This window comes from Petromyzon marinus, chromosome 41 (genome assembly GCF_048934315.1).
Source record: "Petromyzon marinus isolate PM22_M1 ecotype Great Lakes invasive population chromosome 41, UKy_Petmar_22M1.pri1.0, whole genome shotgun sequence".
NCBI classification, from domain to species: Eukaryota; Metazoa; Chordata; class Hyperoartia; order Petromyzontiformes; family Petromyzontidae; genus Petromyzon; species Petromyzon marinus.
Window position 1 is genome coordinate 1,228,944 of NC_133707.1, and position 13,359 is coordinate 1,242,302.

The 13,359-nt window shown below is 47.7% G+C and overlaps 1 protein-coding gene across 2 annotated transcripts in view; it reads left to right on the forward strand.

Annotated features, from left to right (window-relative positions):
- Positions 1-302: 302 nt before the first annotated feature.
- The window catches only part of LOC116950983 (uncharacterized), a 28,317-nt gene continuing 15,260 nt past the window's right edge, over positions 303-13,359 (forward strand). Inside the window, exons 1-4 of one of the 2 annotated variants that reach the window (XM_032969234.2) lie at positions 303-795; positions 6,569-6,687; positions 10,489-10,597; positions 11,636-11,778. In XM_032969234.2, coding sequence (XP_032825125.1) covers positions 657-795; positions 6,569-6,687; positions 10,489-10,597; positions 11,636-11,778 — 510 coding nt within the window. In that variant the 5' untranslated portion in view covers positions 303-656. Of the gene's footprint in view, positions 796-6,568; positions 6,688-10,461; positions 10,598-11,635; positions 11,779-13,359 lie in introns of those variants that run through there. The other variant, XM_076073210.1, reaches the window with a different exon arrangement.

Genomic DNA, 13,359 nt, shown 5'->3' on the forward strand with positions numbered 1-13,359 from the left:
GCCTCAGGGTGCACATAGCCTGGCACAAGCGTCATGGTGACGTCACCGCCACTTAGTGGCGAATGGCGGTTGTTGTTGTAGTTGTGTGTGTGTGTAGTTGTGTGTGTAGCTGTGTGTGTAGCTGTGTGTGTAGTTGTGTGTGTGTGTAGTTGTGTGTGTAGTTGTGTGTGTCGCTGGCCACCCACAACCCCCTCGTGCGTTACAGTGCCAGGCCCCTCCACAGGTCGGCGCTGCTGGCTGGCTCCTCGCCCTTGCCCCAGCAGCGCGCAGGGGCTTCCCGGGCGCCTTTGTCTGGCGCGCGCGCGCGGTCACAGCAGCCAGCGCCGCGCTGCATTGTGGGGCGGCGGCGCGCCATGTTGTTGTCTCGCCTCAGTGGGGAAGTGAGAAGAAGAAGCAGCGGCAGCAGCGGCGGTAACAACAGCGACAACAACATCAACAACGACAACAGCAGCGACAACAACAGCGACAACAACAACAAGACGACGAGGAGCAGCAGGAGGCTCGGGACCCGAGGCCGCCGTTTGAATCGGAGCCGCCGAGGGGTTATTTTTTTAATGTAAAATAATTTTACCCTCCACAATCATCAGAGCCAAGTAGTGGGGAGCGAGGAGTGGCAGCGAGGCGACAGCCCCAGGCATGTCGGTGTGGCCGGGGCCATGAAGAAGTTCTTCGACGCGAGGCGAGACGGGGGCGGCGGCGGCGGCGGTGGCGGCAGCGGCGGCGGCGGCGGCCTCGTCGGGAAAGCTTTCGGTGTGGGCAGGTTCCAGGTGACGGTGGAGGATGTGCTGGCCGAAGGTGAGAGCGCGGATCGTACCGCTTTGGACGTTCGAAGTGGTTAGGGTAGCTGCGGAGAGAGAATGGGGGGAGGGAGGGAGGGGATGGACACACACGTTGCGGACGATGCTTGAACGAGACGCGGGAAAGGCAGTGGAGATGGGCACGCCGAGCGCGGCACGGTGACTCTTGACTCGAGGAGTCGCAGGCCGGGAGTAGCACACTCATCACGATGCACCGGGCACACAATGCACTACATTGTACGGAATGTATGGCAGCTGTAGAGGACGCGTAGCGACATGGCAAGACTGTCAAGGAGATGTTTGCGAGAACGTGGTACGGCGTGAGCATGTCACTCACTGGAGGACGCGCTGGCCGGCAGTATTAAGACACTCATCTTAATATGCCAGGTACTCGATGCGCTACATTATACACTGCGGCAAGACATAAAACAAGACGAGACGGTGTTGACAGGTGAGGGCGAGGGACGTGTTGGCCGAGGATAAGAGCGCAGCAGTCTATGCGCGATGTGTTGTGACACATGTTACGTTGCACAGACGATGCAGCAGCTAAAGAGAGACGTGTCCCAGCGATACAAGACGGTAGGAGGTGTTTGGGAGGCTTGGCACTGTGTGTGGAGAGCCGTGGTGTAGCAGTGAGCACGCTGCGCTACGAACACGTCCACCCGAGTTCGATTCCGGGGCCAACACCGGTAACGATTATTTGACACCGGCAATGGGCCTCCCCCTAGGTCGACTCGGCCTCAACAAATTTCGGACCTGGTGCGCTTTGCCAGCCTTCATAGTTGCTCGCTAACATCACTTGCTTCTGTTAAGGCTTTACCGGGGGGGGGGATCTTTGTTTTGCTGGAGGAATTGCTGGTCGAGAGTAAATGAGCAAAATGCACGATGCAATGTTACATATAAAACATAGTGCACTATACACAACAGTGTACCAACTCTGCAGGGCCCCATACGACTGTGCAAGACGGAAGCAGTGAGGAACCCTCTCCAAGTGACTGGTAGAAGGCATTCTGTCTGGCCTTGGGTTCATCGCGAACTCATTACAAGATAGTCCACGATATTAAAAGTTACATACAATGTACAGAATATATAACCAGTCTATGTGGCGTACATCAACTTTATAAGGACGCCACGGTGGCTGGATGTTAACTAACTCGCCTGGTATGTAGGAGGTCCTGGGTTTGATCCTGACCCTGACGCCTGCTGTATATTTGGAGTTTGGGTGTTCTCCCCGTGGTCGCGTGGATTTTTCTCCAGGTCCGGTTTGTCCCTCTACATCAAAATGCGTTTAGAGTGTTTAGCTGCTATACATTAACGCGTGGTAAGCCACGTTGTTTGAGCTATAATTTGTGGCCAGGTCACTCCTGAAAAAGAGGCTGCATAGCACAGTGGGCCTTACCTGGTATTTTTTTTTTTAAAAAATCGTTGAATACGACAGCAGAACACAGGAAGAAAATGTTACACGTGATGTGGAGTGAGCAGTGTCCCATGTGTAGGTGGAGTACTTGCTGACCAAGGGTACATCAAAATTAAATATACTATAAATATACCATGTCATATAAAATATACTTCATATCACAGTACACTATACATAATGTATAACTGTAATAACATTCCATTACTATACAAGACAGTAGGAGACGCTGGGGATACATGGCATAATGTGAGTGGGCTCTAGGTCGACTCAGCCTTAAAAACGAGTACGTGGTGCGGTGTGTAAACATCGGCACTGGGGAGATAAAAGTGGTCGGGCTTGGTTGTGGCCACCCACCCACTTGTGCCCCCTACCCTCCTTCATCGTTGCTCGCTAACAGCACTTGCCACAACAGTTTGGCAATGTCCATACAGGGAATCTTTGGGCTCCGGGTGACTGGGAAGAACTGTAGACCGAGAGTAAAATCTCCTACTGGACATCTGTGAAAAAGAGCTTCATAGCTCATCACATGCCTCCAGTCTAAATAAAGATTGATTCAAATTAAACACGTGTTAACATGAACCGTAGTTTTTTTACACTGCTGTGGGTATATAATAAAGGTCTACGTGACGTAACATCTCTACTTGACATCGCCACACGAGACGCGGAGGATATTACACGCTTCACACCGCAACTCTGTAATGCACTCCACAAACAAACACAAAAAGTATCTATACACAGTCACACAAGAGAACATTACGACGATGACATTTTAATATAGCATGTGCAGGTTCCAGAGATGACTGATGGGAGGATAAACCCCAGAACTTAAGCCAATAAACACTGTGTATAACATGCAGCATGTGCAGCATAAACGTGCGATAGTAAACATCACGCTATATATACGCCTGTGACCAAAATCACCTGAAATACACCTCACCTCGTCAAGTTAAGCAGGTTTGAACCTGGATAGTACTTGGATTTGTGACTATTACGCACAATCAGCTTGCCTTTGAGGCTGCCGGCCTAACCTGTTGGGCAGCAGAGGGTAGTGAAATGAAAGTCCATGTTGTTCTGTGCTCCCAACTCTATGCTCACCACCTTATCCAGCCCATAGTAACTTTTGTGGAGAATTCTGGATAAATAAGAACCCCACGACCCGCGCAGGGCATGGCGAGGCCCCCAGCCAGCAGGAGATTGACGAAAGGGCTGCTGTACATGCTCATAGCATGTGGTGTGACATGCAAACATGTGAACCCCACAAGACTAAATTACACCGCGTGGGCATGTTTCAGTGGATGGCGAAGGGCACACTCATAAAACGAGATGCGTACAGTAATATCTAACTTGATTTAATGAAATCGAAAACATTGTTATGTAACGTGAAAAATATACCTCTGAGATTAAATCTAACACCAATGCATCATAATTGGGTAATTTTCCCGGTGACGCTTGAGGACCTCCAGGGTTTATGCACTCTAGGCAACAGAAAATACAACAAGGCAGTGAGACAAGCATAGCAACACAGAGTGTGCGTGGCAAGTCACAGGCAATGCAATAAGATCCTCCACGAACTCCCCTTCTCGCATCACTCTACTCCCTCTTCACTCTCGTACCTTCTTGCCTTCTCATTTCAATCTGTTCTCTACCATGCACTCTCCGCTCCCATCAATCAAAGCTCGCACAAACGTTATCACCGGTACAGCTCAACACATCCTTCCTGGCAAGGCCACCGAGAGACCTTCCCAGAACTATTTCCTTTGGGCTAAACTTCCTTCACCTAAAGCTTCCCTTGTTTATTTGCGCAGGACAGAAGAAGGAACCTTTGGGGTGGGGGCGGGAAACTATTGCTAACTTCCAGTCTGTGTGTGTACCGTTTATGGTTATTGCTTGATTGACAACGATAAAGGAAATACTGTAGATATATTTAAAAACGGTTACCTCCCTTTGTACAAATAGTCAACACGGGAAGTCAAAATTGCATCGCAGTATGATTGCGTGTAGAAAATAATGTAAACATCAGATATGTAGATTTCAATTTCTATGTTGCTATGCACCCGTGCACATGCTTGACGTGTGGCTCGCCTTCACTACGTAGAAGTTACACGTCAACAGATGCCATGAATATTGATCGCTTTGATTAACTTTCAAAATGAACAACTTAAAATTAACAACTTTTGCAGGTATGTTCAAAGTGCCTACAATTCCGCAGAGGTACATGTCACGCAGCCCATTGTTATTCCACTGCTAGATGATTGCCTCCCCACACCTTTTGGGGGTCATGAGAATTATTTAACCGTATTGCACCACACTGGTCAGTGCAGGTTGGTGATGGCAGATAACAGATGTGGGAGCATATCAAGTCCATGACAACTATTTTGCTGCAATCCTCTGCTGCCCATCACGTTGCCCCACACATCTTATAACAACGTGCGTTGCATGTTGGTTGCCCATCCGTTTAGCTTCCAAGATAAGATGAGGGCACCACGGTGGCGAGATGTTGACCACCTCGCCTGGTACACAGGAGTTACTGGGTTTGATCCTGACCCTGACGTCTGCTATATATTTGGAGTTTGGGTGTTCTCCCCGTGGTCACGTGGATTTTTCTCCAGGTCCGGTTTGTCCCTCTACATTTAGACTCAACATCCGTTTTGAGTATTTTGGCTGCTCTAAATGAACCTTATGGCGGGACCCCAGGGTCCCATAAGCCCCCGGCTCTCGCATAAATTGCGTTGCGACGTCATTTTATGTCTGTTGAAGGCGAACGATATGGCGATCTGTTCCTCTCGACAAGCTCTACACGATGCACTAATCAAAATTTGGAAGTTTTGTTTATGACTACGGCAATTTTGTCAACGACGGGTGCTTGGTGAAGAACGAGAGGTTATCTGCTAAATGAGTACTTTTTGAAAAAAAATCTTGAATAATTAACGAAACGACGTTAATATGACATCATAGATATATTCACCCTTAGTTTAATAATTTCCTGTGCAGTATGTGCGGTGTAAGGGCTACAGATTATGAATTTTCAATATTAAAGACTTATTACAGGCTCCAGTGAATGAACTGTGACCGCACTAGAAGTCGGGCGAAGCACACAAAAGCAATACTAAATACATGTGCAAAGTTGTGGAAAACTGTTGGCACAGTCATCATATCTTTTATTGTCGAATCGTGTATTGATATATCACGGCAACCCAGTTCTGTCCGCAGGTGAGACCGTAGCTTGTGCTTGTACAGTGCCTAAGGCGACGTTACCCCTCTCACAGGGCGTGCAAATCCTCGCTGACCTTGACTGGGTTTCGCCATTTAGGCAAAATAGCAGCAGTCGGCGAGCCCAACCTCTGCTGCAATTAGCCTCGTGAAACTGCCTGCTTTGTTGAACATTGCCACATCAGGCACGCTCAATAAACTTGGAGCAAACAGCATTTAAAGCTACATTTATGTGCCTTTTATGTGTTTATTAGAGTTTATACATAGCAGACGTGTTCACATGTCACGAGTCGGCATTTGTACACGGTTTAAGGTGGAGTTGACTTGTGTCTTTTTTATAATCGGATGTGGGGAGCCGTAACACAATGGTTGGTGCATACTGCTAAATAGAGAACTAATTTATTTAAAATTGCTTTTTTATGTTCAGTTTGTTGTCTTTCCCCCGCACCTCCGATTAGCAGGGTTGGCTACGTACGGTGCGAAAGACGTTCAACATACATACATGAACCCAGCGACCTGAATTTAATTCTCAGCCATAGCTAACAGCAGCGGTGAGTGATGTCTGAACTGGTCCAGGGCCCCCACCTTCACCAACCCGTTCTGGTCAGTGCGGGTTGGTAGGTTACAGACACCCAACACTGGTTCAGGTATTACTTGCTGGTGTTGTTGGCCATGGTGCGGAATGGAATTCAGGTCACTAGGTTTTTCGCGTAGTGTGATAACTCCCTGTAACACTTCTTCACCCCCTTTCATTGCTAAACAACTAAAAAAAATCTTTCTCAACAACAACAAAATTCCAGATTTTATCACAATGACTTTAGAGAATGTTAAACATCTATTTATGGCGCAGTTGTGCGCATGTGCATTGTAGCCAGGTATTATGTCCGCATTCAAGTGTAGTAGTTAACACAGCACTGCAATCCTGCTGCCTTGGCATTTGCTTAATTGGTGATGGATTTCCCTTATTCATCTCTGTATAAAAATACCACCTGGGAGGTTGTGGTCATGATCGGAAGGATTTGGTGGACGAAGTCAACTGGGCACGCCGACAGCACCATCCCTTTGTGCTCCCTCACATGGTTGCTCCACCAGTCGCAGACTAAAAGTCGCTTACGTCTCGCTGTGTGTGTGTGTGGTTTTGCAGGGGGATTTTCCGTCGTCTTCTTGGCCCGGACTCACAGCGGAATCCAGTGCGCGCTGAAGCGCATGTACGTCAACAACGAGCACGACCTCAAGGTCTGCAAGCGAGAGATCACCATCATGGTAAGCGCTGTCGCTGGCTCTCGCTCCCCTGCTTGGGTTTAGCACAAGAGAATCCACACACTGCAGTCACCCAAGGGATTGTGATTTATTTTTTATTTTTTCGTATTTCTCAATCGGTTGTGTGCCAATCGTACTACCCACGACCAAATCACCGGGAATGTGCCAGATCTCGGCAGATGTCGGAAGCTGAACAAATTTGAGTAATCTGTTGTATATACAGTGGTCTCCTGTCTGAGCACCCACCGGGTCCAAGCTTGCTTAGCTTACAAAAACCGACGAGATCAGGCGCACATCCCAGATGATTTGACAATGGGTTGTAAATATAAATGCAAGGAGGGAAAATCAAGTTACGGGAGTTAGAGGAACACAGGGCGTGTGCCACAAGTAAACACGGAAGTTGCGTTCAGAATTTTAGTTGATCGTTCGTGCGTGGCTGTGTGCGAAGACTGCGGGTGAGCACTAGCCCTTGTCCGGGGTCTCTGTGGTTGTTTTTTCCGTGATCGCAATCGGCAGTTTTAAACAATGCTTCAATATTCAGTTGAGTTGCTTGCCGTATTATTTTTTTTGCCGAATGAGTGACTCCGGTGCCATAAACGGAACATTCTCATCCAGACTTACTATACACGAGAGGCCACAGAGAAAAACCCTGTGGGAGGCAATCTGCATTCCAGCTTGACTCTTGGATTATAAACTTGAGATTTTAAGCCGGTGGGCAGTGAAATCGCTTCACGGTTATTCGGGTTAATAGTTGATAGTCGTTTTTTTTTCGATAATCGTTTTAGAATTGATTTTCAGGAGAGCTAAAAAATGCTTATGGTTAGTGTCCTTTCCACATGGTTTGTTAATTGCTTTGGCGGAACGGTTAGGATCCCCACAGCATGAGAGAGGAGACACCCACGGTTGTGCACTGGACGTCAAGATGTCTAGACAGCGAGTTGAGTCTTTGCTCACAATCTGGTTTTTGCCAAATGTTTTCATTTGAATTTGATTGCGGTTGTGAGACTCACTGGTTACGTTTAACGGTTGATGAAGCCAGTAATGTGAGCTCTACCCAAAGCAATTGTATAAAGCACAATCTGTTTTTAGAGCACTCACTACACCTTAGGTTCCATATTACGTTTGATTAGCAATAGCGAGCAAAGATAAGTAAATAAACAAAGCCACGAGGTCTTTTTTTTAGGCTCAGCTGTGGTCATTGCGAACACATTGTTCCCACTCTGCTTCCGTGCAGCTCTCAAAAGTGGAACAAAAAACGCGGAATGGCTGTAGCTTGATGGAATTTGATAATGTCAAAACTGACAATGGTGCAAAAGCCTTCGAGCTTTGCTACGGATTCTGTGAGAGTGCACACTCTGCTTTTATCTGGTTGCTGTGTTGCCTCACTTTTGCTTACGGCCTCAGCTGGCAGTGTAAGGAATGTTTTAGGTTATGCGTCAGCCTAGTCACAGGTTATAATAATAGGTTTCACCCTTTCTTGCAATAAAACAGTTGTGTTAAGATGTTCAAACACCGAACATAAACTTTTTGCAAGGAATCCCGTCTACATTAGCCACATACTTGTGGTGAGAATGCCAAAACTAGACGTTGCATATCTTACCAGAGCATGTTTGTGTTTGCATGTTCACCACAAGAATGTGTGGTGAAGGCAGACATGATTCCCTGAAAAAAGTTTCTGTTTGGTGTTTGAACATCTTAACACAACTGTTTTGTTGCCAGGAAGAGTAAAAACATACTCTTATACTTTGATACTGGCAAGAAAGGTCCCTTGTTGCAGTCATAGATTACCCACACGTACGAGTGGCTCTCAATTCACAGCTCGTGCTCGGTAAAAGCTAATGTGAATAAGTTTAATGCTCTTTTCAGAATAAGCTTGCGTGTCTTCAATTTTTTGTTGGCTTCTTGTTTTGTATACCTAAAAAGAATGTTCTTGTGAAACTTAAGCACATTTTTTCCGATAGCTGTCAGTAATCAGATTCACGAGGCTGTGTTGGAACATAGATGGCACATTCTTCGTGTCTTTGACACATGACGCATGGTCTAAACCTAACTGTTTCCATGTGCATACTCGTAACCGCAATACTAGATTCAATCTTTAAAGTTTGTTCAAAGAACATTAAGGCTTTATCTCTCAATGTATTATTTTTTTTGTAATTGTGGATTGCCAATCCGTAAAATCAGTGAAAAAATAATTTTTGAATGTTAAATGTAAAAATGTATCTTAAAATCTTAACTTTTCATGCAACTGTGCATAAAGTTAGAATGTGTTCACAAATTGCATATTAGAAATAAACCAAATTACATGTTTAGTGGGTGGACCAAGGTGTTAAGTGACATCGCAGAATCTCAATGTGGTAGTTTTAGCAGAGACAGTCACTCTGGGACCTGGCAGGAGGTTAATCTGTGGCCACAAGTGACCTCACATCGCGTGCACATGGAGACACCCCCCCACCCCCCGTGAATTGCGGTTTTTGGATATTTTTTTTTCCCCCCTTTTATTCGGCTTAATCCAATCCCCTTCAGTTGCGGTGAACTGTGGAGAAATCCATTGCTGCTAATTTACATTCTCCAGTGCAGTGAAACGTGACACTGGAGCAGTTTGGATGGAGGTTCTAGTTTTCTTGAGAAGTGCTCGTGTGCTTTCCAAAACGAGCGAGTTGCGAGCTTGGTTTAGTGTTTTCAACCAGACTACCTGGTTTTTAAGGTACATTTTTACATTTAACATTAAAAAATGCATTGGCACGTGGTCGTGACGGGTACTGTAATATCGAACCATGCCTGTCCAGTTCTCACTGAGCTGTATTGGCTTCCGGTTACCGAATTAATACATTATAGGGTTGCACTCATTACACACATAGTGCTTGCCACAAATTTACCACAATACCCTTGCCGATCTCGGCAAGGAGCATAAACCATCACGTGAACTCCGGTCAATCTCGCAGCGGCTTTTGGCTAACCATCAAACAAAGGCGGTCACCGCATCGCGTCCTTTTAGATTCGCTTCTGCGACCGTCTGGAAAGTTATTCCTTCCGATATTAGGAAGCCACTGGAGCTATGGTCTTTGAAATTATCTAGATTGCAAACTAATTTCTTTAGAACTTTCTTTTTGTGTTTAGTTGTGCTCCCCCCGCACCTCCGATTTAACATGGTTGGCTACGCACGGTGCGAAAGACGCTCAACATACTTACACGCATTGCTTTTGAGGACCAGAATGTTGCCCCACTTTAATTCAGTGGTAGGGCCATGAATGCAAATCTGAGCACGATGGGAGAAAATATTCCAAAGTTGCAAGACTGGTCGAATTGCCTCCACTTTGTTGGCGTATTAAAAAAATTAGTTTGCTTGCTAATTTTGGAGCCTGTGACTAAATCTCCGAGAATGCGCCGTAATTTGAAAGATTAGCAGCGTTGATCCTGGACGTGATCGGATGGGGTGACCACCATGCACGACACAAGTTGTTATAGGCTGTGGACAACAAAGTGTATGTCAGCAAAGTTAATTGTTGTACTGTTTGTCTGTACTGCCACGTCTGTGCTTCCCTTCACAAACCCGTGTTGATCGTCTTGGTGAAGTATGAACCCGCACGGTGTGTGGGGAGGCCCTCATTCCAGGAGGCAGTTAACAAAAGGCTGAACATGTCCTGATTTTTGTAAACATTAACTAGACGGGCCCGGTATTTCAACCTGTGGTCGAACACCACAATACCCAACTAGCCCCTTGCACCGGCATGATTGCCGTGAGATATCCAGTGTTGTTATTGTTTCGCTTTAATGCAGCATGTGCTGCCTCGTTTGCCCGTGTAGAAGGAACTGTCCGGACACAAGAACATCGTGGGCTACCTCGACTCTGCCATCAACGCTCAGGCAGCCACAGAGGTCTGGGAAGTGCTCGTCCTCATGGAGTTTTGTAAAGGTAACCTGGAGGCTGAGTTGCCTCCCTGCACTTGGCAGAAAGATTATTATCTCACTAAGTGTGATACGCATGTTTTGCTTTGGTCCCAATCTCTTATTTCTTCATTGCTGCAAAGTTATTTATTTTGTTTATGATATTTTGGTGACCCAGTTCACTCCTGATAATGAGACTAGAGTAAACTCTCGAATTATCCGCATGCGATTTATCCGATTTGAGGATTAACTGCACACCTGAGATTTTAACGTAAATAACTCATGCATTTTCCCTTAAGCCCAAATTAATAATCTAAAAACAGTCGTATATTGTTATTCTTGGAATTTTATTTTACAAGTCACTTGCTGAAACCAAACAAATATGTTGCTCTGGTTAATCCAAGATCCATGTGATTGCCCCTACAGTACAGTAGTTGCATATCTTTACAAAAGTTGGCGGAGTTTGATTTTGATCGGCCTGCCTTTGCTATGCACTTAGTGGGCCGAGTCAGAAAATGTTATCACTGAGCACGTGCATCGATCGGTCAATCGTTAGTATTCGTTCTAAATCGAAAGAGAAATGATCAAAATCGTCAGTGGTGCATCGTTTTGAGTGATTTATTTGATTATTTATTTTGTGAGTTTTAATTGACGAAACTGTGCGATGTCAGAGAAACGGAAGCTTGTTGTTTTAACTTTAACTTGGGTTGTTGGCACGGAGATCCGTGGAAAATGGATGTTTTTGGATCATCCGCGATTTTGAATTATCCGTGGCCGTTCCTTTCCGTCATTAGCGCGGATAATCGAGACTGTACTGTATATCCTGGTCTCTAGAGTTCTCACCCGTTTAAACAAAATAAACTTGAAAACTCAACATATCCACACCAAACACAAGCACATTCCTCCTCCAGCAGCCTGCTCACCATGCCGCATTGTTGTACATCACACTACCCCCGCTTGTAAGTTTTCTGTGCACATTATTTTCTTTCGCGCGATCCTCACCAACCCCTCCCGACTCATGGGGGTAGACCCTGACCACTGGCGTGTTCATCTTTTTTCTGTGCAGCGGGGCAGGTGGTGAACCAGATGAACCGGCGTCTGCAGAACGGCTTCAGCGAGAGGGAGGTGCTCAGCATCTTTTGCGATACCTGTGAGGCGGTGGCGAGGTTGCACCAGTGCAAGACGCCCATCATCCATCGCGACCTGAAGGTGCTTTGATTTCTGCCGTCGCCGTTAGTGCCGACTCCCGTCAGTTTCCATCGGGGGGGGGGGGGGTTTGTGTGTGTGCGTCTCAGGCCCGCGAGACCAGTGATGGGGGGTGTGTGTGTGTGTGTGCGTCTCAGGCCCGCGAGACCAGTGATGGGGGGGGGGGGGGGGTGTGTGTGCGTCTCAGGCCCGCGAGACCAGTGATGGGGAGGGTTTGTGTGTGTGCGTCTCAGGCCCGCGAGACCAGTGATGGGGTGTGTGTGTGTGTGTGCGTCTCAGGCCCGCGAGACCAGTGATGGGGGGGGGGTGTGTGTGTGTGCGTCTCAGGCCCGCGAGACCAGTGATTGGGGGGGGGGGGGGTGTGCGTTTCAGGCCCGCGAGACCAGTGATGGGGGGTGTGTGTGTGTGCGGCTCTGGCCCACGAGACCAGTGATGGGGGGGGTGTGTGTGTGTGTGTGTCTCAGGCCCGCGAGACCAGTGATGGGGGTGTGTGTGTGTGCGTCTCAGGCCCGCGAGACCAGTGATGGGGGTGTGTGTGTGTGTGCGTCTCAGGCCTGCGAGACCAGTGATGGGGGGTGTGTGTGTGTGCGTCTCAGGCCCGCGAGACCAGTGATGGGGGGGGGGGTTTGTGTGTGTGTGCGTCTCAGGCCCGCGAGACCAGTGATGGGGGGGGGGGTTTGTGTGTGTGCGCGTCTCAGGCCCGCGAGACCAGTGATGGGGGGGGGGGTTTGTGTGTGTGCGTCTCAGGCCCGCGAGACCAGTGATGGGGGTGTGTGTGTGTGTGCATCTCAGGCCCGCGAGACCAGTGAGGGGGGGGGGGGTGTGCGTCTCAGGCCCGCGAGACCAGTGATGGGGGGGGGGGGGTGTGCGTCTCAGGCCCGCGAGACCAGTGATGGGGGGTGTGTGTGTGTGCGTCTCAGGCCCGCGAGACCAGTGATGCTTGAACGCTCGGCAAGCAACTCCGGCGCGCTGTTCACGGGCGCCCACTTCTGGTCGTGGGTTTCACGTCTCGATCTTTAAGTTTCCACACCACCCTCGCAGTCTGTGGGGAGCTCAGAGATTCTGACTGTGACCTGTGCTCGAAAAAGGGTTGCGCACGCCCCTGGTAGATGCGGCTTTCAGTGGCTGCGTTGCCGTAGCCGTTGTTATGAGTGGTCGTGTCACTGCTGTTCCTGCTGCTGTTTGCAGTTCTCGCTGCTGCTGTTGTTGACTTGCTTTGATGGAATTTTTAGTTTTAATGTCATGCATTACCGGTTTCTTTACCTAGGAATGACTCGCAACATTACAATTGTTTAAAAATGTTCTGCTTTTGATTATTTGGCTAATTATTCCTTTTTTGAGCATGTTGTTTTCTCGTGAAAGAAAACCAGAATGCTCAGAGCAAAGTACACTGCACAGTTTGACTATCACTCATTAACTTCCTTGCTACACTGCCTCCTGCAGTCATCTCTCTGCCCTTTAGAAAGACGTTCCACATACGTGCTCTCAGCTGCCTCCCAATCGCTAATTTGAAAATCGCGTGTCGCCACCATAGCTGAGCAGGCACAAGATTTTGCGTGGGAATTGCACTTTGGCGAAAAGCCA